General features: G+C 46.6%; 1 protein-coding gene across 3 annotated transcripts in view; it reads left to right on the top strand.

Annotated features, from left to right (window-relative positions):
* Positions 1-15,428, top strand: part of LOC119176343 (uncharacterized) — a 69,483-nt gene that overhangs the window by 15,348 nt on the left and 38,707 nt on the right. For all 3 annotated transcript variants that reach the window (XM_037427573.2, XM_075877462.1, XM_037427572.2), the window contains 3 exons: positions 8,213-9,543; positions 12,812-12,913; positions 12,973-13,116. In XM_037427573.2, coding sequence (XP_037283470.1) covers positions 8,356-9,543; positions 12,812-12,913; positions 12,973-13,116 — 1,434 coding nt within the window. In that variant the 5' untranslated portion in view covers positions 8,213-8,355. The remainder of the gene's footprint in view (positions 1-8,212; positions 9,544-12,811; positions 12,914-12,972; positions 13,117-15,428) is intronic.

The raw sequence follows: 15,428 nt of genomic DNA, 5'->3' as shown, positions 1-15,428 counted from the left end.
GATCATAAGTTCTCTAGAAAGAAAATGTAATTGCAGCCATGTTTTTGATGATTGCTCCACTGATGTTGCCCTTTTTTGATGCATTCTAATTATTTGAAACCTCCATCCTCTCTTGGAATATGTTATTTGGGTTTCTGACAGACTGTGGGGTCCTTGAAAACTCACAGACATAGCCTTGAAAGACCTTGAAAACTACTGAATTTTTATCATGTAAATGAGCATGAACCCTGAGACAGGCAATAAGGAATTTGTCGACACAATGGCAGCCACGATTGGACTTCTGCACTATTAATAAGCTCCATCTAGTTGAACTTGCCCTTATCGAGCAAAAGATGTGATGCCACCAAGAGTATCCTATTAGCGTTATATCATGCCTGACTCTGCATTCACCATTCACACCTGACACACAACTAGTCGCTTTGATAATTGATTGATATGTGGAGTTTAACGTCCCAAAACCACCGTATGATAATGAGACGCCGTAGTAGAGGGATCCGGAAATTTCGACCACCCGGGGTTCTTTAATGTGCACCCAAATCTGAGCACATGGGTCTACATCATTTCTGCCTCCATCGGAAATGCAGCCGCCGCAGCCGGGATTCAATCCCGCGACCTGTGGGTTAGCAGCAGAGTACCTTAGCCACTAGACCACCGCGGTGAGGCTACTTGCTTTGATAGGGAAAACCAACAGGCAAGAAATACCAGTAGCTGTTAACAGTCAGACATATTTTAATAAAGTGCCTCTATATTGCGATGCAAAGGCAGCAGTATTTTGGTGCTTATGTTAACAAAACATACCTGCATCAGAGAAGAGAGTTGGGCAAGTTGGTGCATATTAATTTCAGACATAACTAATTAGCACAAAAAAGTGATGCACGAAGGAAAGACAACAGATAGGACGGAGCGCATAGCTTTAACTGAACATTTATTCACAGAAAAGACATACATTCACAAGTTGTGCAACACGCAAAAGATGAAAACTCCCCTAAAACATCACTTGTTTTAGTTCTTCACATGCCTTTGCATCCCACATGTGCTATAGCTAACCAAGTGGTCTCATGCACAGATTTATTTTGAGGTATGCATATTCTTTATTGCTGAGAGCCAACGGCGGAGCATGCACACACTAATGACTCACTTTTTTAATTAAAAAAAAAAAAAAAAGCCTCGAAAACAAGGTGATTGCGAGGGCAATCAAAAAGGGGGAATTTTCTAGCGGATGCTGTAAAGAATCTTTTATATCTGCTGTGTGCCATATAGTACGTGTACGAATACTTTTAGACGCTCAGGTAAGGCAACTGTTTAATGTGCCGAACAGCGCCGAGACAGCAGTCAGCAGTTTCAGCGGAAGCCACACGAGCTTACACCACAAAAAACGTCTTCTTCGTTGTTCTTATAGCAGTGCCCGTATTTGTCACTACATAAACAAGTCTGGCTATCCAGCAAAATTTTCGATAAGGCAAAATACATGTAGGGGTGATAGGGAGCATGCCATGCCACGTTGCATTGTTATATAGAAAAAGTCAAGTCAGTACATAGTGTGGGCGTAGTCACCGACTCTTCTTTATCAATTTGACGTGTCATCATCATTTGTATAATTCCTCATCTGTAGATATCATCATCAGTGTGTGCCAGCTCGAGCTCGTCTCGAATAAAGCTCTTCCTCATAAGTGGTGGACGGTGCTTCTCGATTCCAAAGTCCTCTCGCACATTACCACTGGAGCTCCGCTCGGGTCGTCGTCTACTACCGCCTGCTGTGGCAGTGCAAAACAATCCTGGTTCATCCAACACCACCGGCCCAGTGCAGCCTCCACCGTCGACCCTGGCCATCCACAGCCACCAGCGTGATCTGCCAGGGTTCTTGGGTATCAAAGGGGATGACGTTGAAGAATAGCTATACACCTATGACCTCGTAAGCGAGTGAACAGATGGGATACTCTACACAAATTACTAACGGTCCCTTTCTACCTGACTGATGTTGCCAAAACCTGGTTTGGAACCACCTCCAAGATCTTCCCGACTGGGACACGTTTGCATGGCAGATTCGTCAGATTTTTGGTTCCCCTAGTGTTCGCGCTGAAGCAGCAACGAAGAAGCTTGCTGAACGCATTCAACTGGCGGGTGAATCATACACCTCGTACGTTGAGGATGTTCTTGCTCTGTGCAAGCGAGTAAACTCATGTATGCCTCAAAGCGACCAAATACGCCACATTATCAAAGGCATAAATAGCGTTGCATTCAATGCCCTTGCGTCGCAAAATCCTACCACGACTCAAGCTGTCATCACCATTTTTCAGAGACTAGAAGAACTTCAGTCTCTTCGTCTCTGCCACGATGCCTCGGACACTTGTCTTCCTGCGGCCCTCGACATCCGGGCCCTGGTCTGCGACATCGTTCGTGAGAAGCTTCATGGGCACTGCTCTTCCTGCGCTCCACCATCTCCTTTGACCTCAGCTCCAACCAACTTGTGGGACATCATTAGGCAAGAGATTGCACCTGCGTCACATCCACCATGTTCTGCCGAATCCAGACATCGTCAGGTACCAATGTACGCAAAAGTTGTGGCGCTCTCGGCACTCACCACTATCCCAGCGGCCACACCAGGTGGCCATGTACCTGTGGCGTCAGTGTCACCACCGATGCGCCCACAGCCCTGTTACACCATGCCGCCTCCTCCTCGCCCAATCTGTTATTATTGCGGCTATAGGGGTCACATATCTCGCTTTTGCCAAAGGCGCCAACGAGACGAGCAACGTGGCTATGCTACAGAGGAACGTGGACGCTCCAGTCCACTCATGAACTACCAGCGCACGCCTTACCGGTTTTGCTTTCAGCGTTCGCTTTCTCCACCTTACAGTATGGGTCTGCCTGTGAACTCCCGTGAGTCTCGCCGCCGCTCACCATCTCCCAATTGCCGTTCCGTGTCACCTCTGCGACCTACCTCCAATGTTCTAAATGCCCACTCGGAAAACACCCAATGCAGTTTTAGGAGGGGAAACTGCATCCACCAGACAGCCAGCAATTCCTCCAGACAGACCATCGAACTTGTTAACAGTATTAGTAGAAGGTATACACGTCGAAGCTCTAGTGGATACTGGCGCTGCTATTTCGATTATTTGCTCTGACCTTTGCTCCCATCTCTCCGTGCTGCGACGAACGCCATTACTCGCCCACTTGCCCAGTGTACAGTTCGTGTTCATATAGACGGTATTCATCATATTGCCGTTGCAGTTCTCTGTCAGTGCACCCACGAACTCATTTAGGGGTCTGATTTCCTCTCGTCTGCATGCGCTTCAATATCTTGTCGTCAGCGCCTCATCCACCTCAATCCCACCGGCTCTTCTGTATCGGAACACGAAGAGCGCATTCGTCTCGTCACCACTTCAGATGATGTTCTTTGGCCGTCCCGGGAAGAAGTAATTAGCTTTAATTGCATCAACAGTGTGGATGGCGACGTGTTTTTACTCCTTTATGGGCACACGGTGAATCGAAGCATTCTGATCATTCCAGGCCTTGTTCGTTTCTCAGAACTTGGCATTCCAGGCCTTGTTCGTTTCTCTGCCTTTATTACTGCGTTAAATCAGACCCCTGAACCCTTATTGTTGCCCTGTGGATCAACAGTGACATGCGCTATTGACCCGCATACCGTTGCAATTGTATCCCTTTTAAGTCGACGAGACCTACCACAGCAAAGCGCGCCACCACTCAACTCTCCCACTCCTCTATCCGTGAGGATAAGCCCTGATCTGAGAGCAGCCCAGAGTCAAGAATTGCTGAATTTATTGAACAGACATCGCTCTTTGTTTGATGTTCATTCTGCTGTCCTTGGTATGACGACTTCTGCGACTCACCGAATTCAGACTGACGGCTCCTGAATTATTCTCCAGCGCCTATACTGCGTGTCTACTGAAAGGAAGATAATCAAGGAAAACATCTCAGACATGCTTCGACGGAATATCATACGTCTTTCCTCGAGTCGATGGTCTTCGCCAGTTGTTTTGGTGCAAAAGAAAGACGGAACAGTACATTTTTGCATTGATTACCAGGCACTGAAAATAATAACGCGCAAAGGTGTTTACCCTCTCCCACAAATCGTTGACGCACTATATTCTTTGCATGGCGCAGAGTATTTTTCCAGCTTAGACCTGCGATCGAGCTACTGGCAAATACCAGTGTCCGAATCTGACAAAGAGAAGACAGCTTTTGCCACCCCAGATGGGCTACATGAATTTAATGTAATGCCTTTCGAACTTTGTAACGCGCCTGCTACCTTCGAACGTATGATCGATAGCGTACTGTGTGGCCTGAAGTGGAAAACCTGCTTATGCTACCTTGATGACATCATACTGTTTTCGTCTACCTTTTCGCAACATCTGCAACGTCTCGGAAGTCCTAGGTTGCCTTGCAAAAGCTGGTTTACAGCTGAATATGAAAAAATGCACCTTCGCAAGCAAGACGATCAAGGTTCTAGGGCACTTAGTCAGCAAAGACTGTATTCGACCGGACCCTGAAAAGCTTGCCGCCGTCCTCGAGTTTTCCCGTCCGTTGCGTCAAAAAGACCTGCACAGTTTTCTCGGCTTGGAATTCTACTTTCGGTGCTTCATACGCGATTTCGCAAGGCTTGCATCTCCGCTCCATCAACTGCTCGCAAGTAACACGGCATTCCTCTTGTCCGAAGACTGTAAAAAGGCTTTCCTGGCGTTGAAGCAAGCCCTGACATCCGACCCGGTACTATGTCACTTCGATCCAGGTGCACCCATCATTCTTCACGCTGACGCCAGTGGTCATGGTCTCGGTGCCGTTAAACTGCAGCGTGACAACACCACACACGAACGTGTCATCGCTTACACCATTCGTGCTTTGACTGCTGCCGAGAAAAATTACACAATAACCGAACAAGAGTGCTGCGCTGTTGTATGGGCAGTACAAAAATTTCCTCCATACCACCACGGCCACCACTTCACAGTCGTCACCGACCACAACGCATTGTGCTGGCTTTCGTCGCTAAAGAACTTATCGGGCCGTCTTCGCCGCTGGTTGCTTCGTTTGCAAGAGCACAACTTTGATGTCGTCTACAGGTCTGGTAAGAAGCACCAAGATGCTGATGCTCTCTCTCGCTGCCCTCTACCCAACCGTGATAGCCCACCGTCACCAATTTCCACAGTGGCATTACCCATCGCGGGTCTCAGTTGGCTAAGATCCGGCCGCCTATCTACCCTTGTGTCGCATCAACGTATTGACCCTTACTGCCGCTTCATAATAGCACACTTAGAAGGCACATCAGCTCCTCCGAACGCCCGACTTCGTCGACAACTGAAACAATTCATGCTTCACTATGGTGTTTTACATCGCTATCTTTACTACGTTGAAGGAGACAAATGGGTCCCCGTTATACCGCGTTGTCTACAACATCAGGTTCTTGAGACATTTCATAATGATTCTGCTGCTGGGCATCTCGGCTATTACAAAACGTACGACAAAATACGCACTCGGTTCACCTGGCCTGGCCTCTCATCCGCCATTGCCAAATATGTTTCTTCATGTGCCTTATGTCAACGGCGGAAACGACCCGCTACTGCTCCTTCTGGCTTTCTCCAACCTCTTCCTTGTCCCGCTTTGCCATTCGAAGTTGTCGGGATAGACTCGTACGGCCCCCTTTCCATGACCTCTAATGAAAATCGTTGGATTGTGACGGCTGTTGACCACCTCACTCGTTACGCAAAAACAGCCTTGCTGCACGCTGGTACATTCACTGAAGTATCTGATTTTTTTCTGCGTAACATATTTTTACGCCGCGGAGCTCCACATGTTCTGCTCAGTGACCGCGGCAAGGTCTTTCTTTCCTCTATTGTTGCTGAGGTTCTACACGCCGCCAACACCATCCACAGGACAACTTCTACTTATCATCCACAAACAAATGGCTTGACGGAACGCTTTCATCGTACCCTCTCGGACATGATTGCCATGTTTGTCAACCCTGACCACACAAACTGGGACGCCATTTTGCCATTCATAACGTTCGCCTACAATACACCTACGCAACGCACCACCGACTTTTCTCCTTATTTTCTGGTTCATGGCCGCTCTCCAAGTGTAACTCTGGACGTCTCCTTCCTTTCGGCTCCTGCTACCTCAGCAGGCCCTTTATCCGCACAATTTTTGTATCGCCTCGAGCACCGCCGTCATCTGGCCCGAATCAACACCGACATCTCTCAGGAAGGTCGCAAGTCTCGCTACGACTCAACTCACCATGCTGTCACCTTTTCTCCAGGAGACGAAGTTCTTCTCTGGACTCCCGTGCGTGTGCCCGGCTTATGTGAAAATTCCTCAGTCGTTTTATAGGACCTTATATGGTCATTGAACAAACATCCCCCGTTAATTACCGTGTCTCACCACTTAACCCTTCCTCCGACCATCGTTGTCGTGGGACAGAAATTGTGCACGTTTCTCGACTGAAGCTGTATACCCGACGCAATTCTTGATATTATCTTTCGCGCGGCCAGGAGCCCACTTCCAGCGTGAGAGGGAATTAGTGTGAGCGTAGTCACCGACTATTCTTTATCAATTTGATGTGTCATCATCATTTGTTTAATTCCTCATTTGTAGATATCATCATCAGTGTGTGCCAGCTCGAGCTCGTCTCGAATAAAGCTCTTCCTCATAATATCTTTAACTGCACAGTCTTGGCACATGCTGCAAAAAAGTGCCTTTTGCTTGTAGCCATTGCTCTATGGATAGCAAACTATTTCTACCTGAATTGACTAAATAGTGTGCACATAAGATGCCTACTCTCTGCTTGGTAGGCTACCTGCAAGCAGGAAGGAATCAAGGAAGAAAGTGATAAGCTTACCGATAATTAAGTAGGGTTCTGGACTTACAGAAAATGGTAATTCATGAAAGTGGCCTTCCTTAGACCACACAATTCAGTTGTTTTTTATTATGATTTCTTGTTTCCTTTCGATTTGCTGTAATCCTTGCGCACAATAACCTACAAGCATTCTTAAAAAAGATATAAGTAACTATAGTCAACACGTTTAAACCTTTCATACATCCTTACTCATGAGTCATAAGAGTGTTTAGTTAATAGGTACTGCATAAAATGTGTTCACCAGCTTCTGTTTTGTTTATATATGAAAGGGACACTAAAGTCAATTAAGTCAATGTTGATTGTTGAAATGGCGGTCCAGAAACCTCGTAGTGTTACTTTTGTACCAAGGAAGGGCTTATTTTGAAATAAAATCACGTTTTAGTGCTTCGCATCGGGTTAGCCCACTTCAAATTACCGACTAGACCGACTCACGTCACTGTTTCCATGCCCAACGTTGCCTGGCTTTTACTATGCTAGTAGCAGCCGACCGAAAGCAGCGGGAGCCACAGCAGCAACAATGGTCATTGATCAATTTCTCATCATTGGCTTCGAGATTGCAGACGCTTTTATTCAACTACGCCCTGCTAGACGGCACCACCTGTCCCGTGTAACCACGCAAAAATTGAATTTTTGAACTACTCGCGCCATTTCCCATAGTAACGCCCTGCGGTTCTTTTTTCCACGAATCAAACAGAAACGAATAATCAGCATTTTATTGCGTCTCTTAATGCACAGAAGGTTTTTTATTTAGTGCAGTTGGATCGATTACTAGTGATTAATTGTAAGCGGTCCGTCTGATGTCATCGAGATCATTTTATAAATGTCCTACTGTGGCGCTTGTGTTCTTGTGCATTTACTTTAATTTCTCAGTAAGGCACTGTTGTTGATAATATTGTCGTTTTAGATGTCTTACATTGAGCTTTCACTCTGACGTAAATCGTTATTTGACTTTCATGTCCCTTGAAAGCTTGCATTTTAAGTAAAACTACTTCACTATAGCGTTTTTTTTTTTTTTTTTTCATGATTAAACTCTGATTGTAAAGTGCTTTGTGAGGAAGACACTGGAGCTTTATATTTTTTGACTGGTTCTTACTTAAAATTACATGCAGCTAATGCATAGTCAGTGTATATTCAGTACTTTTAATGAACTTGCTAATTAATTAGGCTTCATATGCTGTTTGTATATATAATACTTCAATGTTAAGGATATTTTAACTGATCCCTCATAACACACAAATGCATGTGCTTGCTACCATTTCCTTTCTTTAAATACGTATTATTCAGGATTATATGTGACATTAGGTGCTTGCACATGTAGTTTCAGTACTGACCTTTTCTTTGCAGTGGGAAACAGTCCTGGCTCGGCCCATTTGACCGTGCGTTTCCTGTCTGTTAAGACAAGTGATGATAAGGAGTTGTTCCCAAATCACACTGTCTCAGTGTACGATTCCTCAGTCGCATCCAGACACCTTTCCTGTTATTCCAATATGGAAGCTCGAGCAGACGGGTATACCTATAATGGTAAAAAAGAGGAGCCTTCCACCACAACTATTACCTCAACAGCAACAGATGTAGTGTCTTCCAGCAGCCCCTTGCCTGGTAGTGAACAGGGTTTGTCTTCAATGGCTGAAAGTTCTACTCTAAATGGCTCAGCTTCAGACACACACGGCGAAGATGCTCTATCAGAAGAGCCCCTTCGCAAGCGTCGGCGGAGTAGCAACGACAGCACTAATGGCACCCTCACACCTACAAGCAAAGGGCGTTCTTCACGTGGTGACAAAGCTAGGGCTTCAGATAGTGATGCTCAGTGCCCTCGTAAACGAGGTAACAATTCAAGTTCAGATACAGAAAGTGGGCCCAGTGAGCAAGAGATGGACGGTGATCCCTCCACCCAGGACTCTTATGGAAATGGACATTCTCCCAAGGTGCCGCCACTCAAGATAGTGCTGCCTTCAAGTGGCACTGGTAACCTTGAAGGTGCTGAACCAGCTGGTGGTGCCAACTCCAAGGAGCGCAAGGTTTCCTCAAGTAAACCTGCTTTGCCTTATGTAGTGAATGCAACGGAGTCACTGAGTGAAGGATCTCCTAGTGAGCAGGCTGTTGAAGAAAAAGAGCGACGGCGAGAAGAAGAGCGCTGTCAGCGAGTCACGCGCAGCAGCCACAGGGCTGCCTTGACCCATGATGATGAAGGGGAGGATGCACCCGAGGTACATCCTCGAAAGCGCAAGCTGAGGGCTCGAGAGGATCAGCAGCAGCCACAACAACAGCAACATTCACCCCAGCAGCAGCAGCAGCCACCCCAGCAGCAGCAGCCAGCCCAGCAGCAGCAGCAGCCACAGCAGCTGACTCAGCAGCCGCTACAGCAGCGACAGCAACAGCAAGAGCAGCAGCAACAGCAGCAACCACTACAGCAACGACAGCAACAGCTGGAACAGCAGCAGCAACAAGGAGGTGTAGCATCTCCTGAAGAGTCTCCACCTCCCATGGAGGAAGTGAGTCAGCCAGTCACCAATGGTTTTCAGATGTATCTGGACATTCGCAAACAAGTGGAGAAGCGGCGTCAGGCCATGCTTGTAGTGCACCCGAAACCACCCCAGGGTTTCAAGGACTATCTTCTCAATCGTGGCTCTTATGTCCTGGAAGGAAATCCCTCCTCACGTCTCTCTGTGCCTATGGTAAGAAATTCTCTTCGTAAGCACTGCAGACTGCCAAGTTTTCTATCCTCAAAACCGGCCCTGTAGCTAGCCTATCAGTCAATTGGGCCCTTCACAGCAGGTGTCTAATGAAGTCCACTAGGACAAACCTGGCAACAAAAGCGCGGATGGTGGCACACGCGCGTTGCAGGCACGGTTGCGCTTTTTTTTTTTTTTGCGCTTTGTTTCCGTGCCGCCGTGCTTGCGTGGTGATATAAGAAGTTTCTTCTACGTTCAACAAATGGTTCTCTGCCGCAAAAGACGCGTCTTATAAATTTTGATCGATGTTGCTTGCGCTGCTCGCCACTGTTTATCATGGTTGTTGAATTATGGTGTGATTTAATGCTGTTTTAATGGTCATTGGCACTGGCTTTCTCACCGAAATAAAGTGAACCGATACATTAAAAAGTAGATTTTTTGTTTCAAGACAGTAGTGGGGGGAGTTAATCATGCGAGAGGGTTCATTACGCGAGTAACTATGGTACTTCCACATTGAAGTCATCAGTTGCAGTGGATTGATAAGAAAGCTAATATTTGGCATCTAGTTTTTTGGATGTCCTGCCAAAGTTTCAAATCCAAAGCACCATTAATTTAGCACCCACCTCTGTACCATTTATCATATCCATGTTGGAAGCAGCATTTTCTCGAGTCATTTCGCTATTCAAAATGAGCGCTCGCCACCTAGCAGCCAAGCTTGTAAACAGTGGTAACAGAGCCGCTAGAAAGAAGGAATGTTGTCACATTGTGTGCATTGAGAAGTGGCCACATAGTTCCTTTCATTTTTGGCATGCGGCACATGCGAGCCCGAAAAAGGAAAAAGCAATGTCCAAAAACCATTGCTGTATGCCACATTGTGTGGCATCGCGGTGGCACGGCTTCTCCTTCTCCCCTCTTTGGTGCAGTCTGCCAAATCCTCTCCTGAACAAAAGCGTGCGCTTGAAAGGAAAAGTTGACTGAGAGGTCACGACTAGAGATGAGGGTGCTGCATAATGGCAAGGTATGTGCCCTTGCACCTGCTTGCACCGCGCTGCATGAAGGTGTAATCCGACTCATCCTCCCTATTTGGGAGGTCATATCCTGCCGTCGTGTGGCCAGCATTCCTGCCATTTTAAGGTGATGGCATTACAAGAGCTCGTTTCGTAGAAACTCTGGTGTCTGTGTTGACGTTGTTGGTTGTGAGTGTTTCCGCCATTTTAAGGTGATCGCATTAAATAGCTCGTTTCGCAGAAACTTTAGTGTCTGTGTCGACGTTGTTGGTTGTGAGCGAAAATCTTGTGCACGACCAAAAAATAAGCAGAGATGCGAATAAAATAAATAATAAAGAATTCTGAGTCCGAGTGAGGATTGAACCTTGGTTGTTTGGTTGGCTAGCTGTGTTCCACCATACAGCCACTGTATGCTTGTGAATACAGTGACAATAACTTGCTCTGTTTGAAAATGCGGTATAAGTAACTTACATCCTTCACAAACACACGCGTCCTGTATACATACTTCACATTACAACATGAAACATTGCAGTAATAGTGCGTGGTACAATCTTACATTGCGATGTGGCGTCAGAACATGTGATTACTCTTAATGGCTTCATGGCTGGTCACCCACTACAGTAGGCACACCAATTACTGCACCTATTCCCTCAAGGCCATGTAGTGGGTGCATAGCAAGTTCGAAAAGATTTAATTCACTAAGTGCTTGAAGTATGCACCAGGGGCAGGATATCTCTATTGCTTTCTTTACAAATAAAATACACAATAACCTCAGCTACTTAATTGACAGCGAATTGGTAGTCGCAACGTTTTAGTTATTCACAATAACATTATTAATGCAAAGTTGAGTTGCCGTACTAGCGAAGGCAAGAACACGTTGATGTGCTTCTTCGTTGTTTCAATTGGAGAGACAAAGTCTCCGTACGCATCTAATCAAGCGCATGTATGGAGAACCATCTAACTCTTGAAAAAATAATTAAGCTAGTTAGTAATGCGTGATTGCCTTTGACATAGTACCACAAGCATATTAGATGTTTTTTTATACATAACACCGATCTAACTGCGCACACCTAATACACGTGTGTGTGTGTGCTTTTTGGAGAGAAACTTAGAAAAACATAGTTCTTTGCTACTGACAATTTCGTTAGGCCTACTCCAACAATCTTTACCCAGTGTGCCTGTCACCAAAATACCTCAAAATGTATATTGTGGCCAAAAAACAACATATAGTTCAAGGGTGTTGCTTGCTGCGCAGGTTGGTACATACTGAAACTCGAAAAATCCACTAAAAGGCCGAGAGACAGAAGCAGAGTCAGTGAACACAGAAGTGGCTACTAACAACCGACATTTATTTTGAAAAATGCTTCGTCCTAAGTCCATACAGAGCATGCGCAAAAAAGCACCCTACTAGGTCACTGTGCCTATCTGATCTATCTAAGCCACCACCATTCAAGAAAGTTTCACTCTTTCAGGGTGAAAAACACAGAAGCAGCGCTTACACACTTTTCCGGATTAAGCTTCCAGATGTAGGCCTCAAGCAATTCTCTTTCACGTTGAGTCTTAGCCTTACTTCCAAGAGATACATTTCCAGACATGGGTGTACAATTGCACTGTCTACAATGTAGCGGAAGGCTACCACCAGTGCCAGAGGGTAGAAGATTTTCATGCTCCCATAAAGGAACGTTGATAGATAGACCAGATTGTCCAATGTATTGCTTATCGCAACTAAATGGAATGCTATACACCACACATATCACATGTACAGTATTTCTTGACATGTTTGATGTCGCAAACTCTGCTTTGTGTGGTGAGTCGTGCAACTCTCTTTCACAGCGGTACGTACACGGCATCTTCCACAGGTTGAAAGAGGTTGCTTCCAAAGTTGAAAGAGGTTGCTTCCAGAAACGATATCAGATTGGTCTGTTCAGCACCAAGCAAACTCGCAGGTCAAATTTAACCAAATTCATTATAGTTATGTAATTTATTTTGATGATTTTAAAATAAGTTTCATATTTCCTGTTTTTGTTTTAAGTTGAAGAGCACTGGCATCATCATTGATCCTAAACTTAAGAACATACTTATTCAAAAATAGCACCAAGTATTTATCCTACTACATTCTCAAAGGCTTGTCCTGTGCCCTTAAGCTATTGGTTTATTTCTTAATATCGAGTGAGTGCAGAAAATACCTAGGGAGTAATATCGAGTGAGTACAGCTTGTTTATGATGAGGCATTGTCTAACTCATTACATTTCTTCACTCCCTAGATTCCTCTGCCACAGTCTCTTAGTGGCTCTCCGATGCGGGATCTGTTTCTAGACCAGGAACGAGAACGGTACAAATTGAGGTTGCAGCACCTGATTGAACGGGTAAGCTGTGCATAAACACTGAAAATTTTATGTGCTTATGTGTGCTTTTTCTTTTTCAGGAGAAGTTGGTGTTATCAGCTGAGCAAGAAATTCTTCGTGTGCATGGACGGGCTGCCCGTGCAATTCAAAATCAGGCTGTGCCTCTGTCCGCTTGCAGCATTCTCAGGGATGAGGAGATCTACAATGTTCTAAAGCCAGAACAGGTAAATAACCTATGCTTACTGTTACCACAAGAGAAGAATTTGGCTGCTTGCTCAGTTAGAAAGGAGGGTAATATTTGTAGAAGGGAGGGTGATTTTGGTAGGAGGTGCAGGGTCTTCACACAACCCAGCTTTGGAACTTTGCAGTGGACGCCACCTTTGTCCAGCCGCAATGCCTGAAACCGACACTCAGGCCTCGCCTCCGTCACCTGTGATTCCCCCCCCCCCCCCTCCCATCTTCTCGACCCTGGCACGTTTTCTGGTACGGACAGCACGGACGTCGAAGAATGGCTCGCATTATTCGAGCGCGTTAGCAAGCACTATAGGTGGGACGAGGCGCTTATGCTGGCAAATATTCTTTTATACCTATGGGGTACGGCACACACCTGGTATGAGGCGCATGAAGAATTAACCAGCTGGGACGTGTGCAAGCAGAAGCTTCGGGACTTGTTTGGTCGCTCAGTTGCACGTCAGATGGCAGCCAGGTAGTTGCGTCGCGTGTTCAATCATCATAGGAGTCGTACGTAGTTTACATCCAAGATGTACTGGCACTGTGCTGGAAGATGGACAAAGACATGACGGAGGCAGACAAGATCAGCAACGTGTTGAACGGCATTGCTGACGATGCTTTCAACATATTTATGTGTAAGAACTGCACCACTGTCGACTTCATCATATCCGAATGCCGCCGATTTTAACAGGCTAAAAGCAGGTGAATAACCCACCACTTCACGAGACTTCCTAACACTGCTGCGACTTTGTCCTGCGAGGATTCTGCAACGCCCCGTCCACTTGCGCCTCCTGCCAATATCGCAAGGATTGTTCGCCAGGAGCTGAAAGCCATGGCACCCGCTTCCTATTAGCCCCCTGCGGAAGACAACTGGGCAACAGTCTCGCTTGTTCAAGCCGTCGTATCGTAGGAGTTTGCCAACCTGGATGTCCAGGTTACCCAGCCTGGCAGGCACATGCGGCAGCCCATGAGCACTCCCATCCTCAACGCTGACCGCTATGATGCTCCACTTGTCACTGCGGCAGCTCTCTCTCGGTTTCCACCACGCTACCGAAATTCAACTGAGTTGCGCACGCAAGACGACCGACCCATCTGCTTTTCTTGCTCTCGTGTTGGGCACATCTCCCGCCATTGCTGCATTTCCTGCCATTGCCGCAACAGATGGTATTCCCGGCCAAGCTTCCCTAATGACTGCTGTCAGGATCATGGACACTATTCGCAACCCGCTGTTCCGGATAACCATCTTCAGGACCATTCACCTCGCCGTTCATCTCCACGCTCGGAACTGTCCTATGCTGACATCGTTGCCCAAAGAAACTGGTCTAGCAGCTTACCGTCAGCTCAAGGTTGCCAGTCGCACTCTCCTCAATGCCGCCGCTCTCTGTCACCGGCTTATTCTGGTTATCATCCAGGAAACTGACGAGTGCAGGTCACGTCTCGTGGAGGTAGTGCTGCGTTGACGACTCGTACAGAAAGCCCTTAACCGGCTACAAATTCACGGTGCAATTTACTTCGAGTTTTTCTTAATGGCCTTGTCATTACTGCTCTAAATGACACTGGTTTTGAAATATCTCTTATGAGTTCTACGCTTCGATTTCGCCTGAAAAAGGTTCTCACGCCTGCTATGTTCTCTACTGTTCGAGTGGCCAACGGAAGCTCAGTTGCACCGATACTTGGCATCTGCACTGCATGCGTGTTACTGTTGCCGGCCACCACACTTCCGTTTTCTTCGCAGTCCTTGATGCTTGCCCACACGGCGTCAGCCTTAACCGCCCACTCTGCCCTCATCGATTGTTCTGCCGGCATCTTAAGGCTTGAGTTGCCTTTGTGCACCGATTTCAATCCTCCAAGTCACACTCGCCTACGATTCATGGAGTCTCTACGGGTACCGCCCCGGGCTGCTATGTACGTTCCTATGTCGCCCTTTCCATCCGTTCCTGATGGAGACTATCTGGTGGCTCCCCTCATTGATTTGACCCTTACGCACCACGTCACACAACTACATACCATAGTGGTTGTTACTAACAACACGACGCTACTGTTCTGAACTTCTCTACGCCAACCCAAGTTTTTCCTCAAGCATCACTTTAGCCGAACTTTCCACCCTGGATTAATGTTCGATTTCTTCTCTCACCCCTGACACAAGACCGTGGCAAAACCTGTCATCACCCCACAATATAAGGCGTTCCTCGACAAAATGATATCTGGTGACCTCTCACTTTCCCAAGTTGCAGCACTCCCGGATGTTCTATTTTCTTACCTGGATATCTTTGACGTCGAAGACCGTCCCCTGGGCCGTACAAGT

Source organism: Rhipicephalus microplus, chromosome X (assembly GCF_043290135.1).
Source record: "Rhipicephalus microplus isolate Deutch F79 chromosome X, USDA_Rmic, whole genome shotgun sequence".
Lineage (NCBI taxonomy): Eukaryota > Metazoa > Arthropoda > Arachnida > Ixodida > Ixodidae > Rhipicephalus > Rhipicephalus microplus.
Note: the sequence above shows the minus strand (reverse complement) of the source record. Positions and strands in the feature narration are given on the sequence as shown.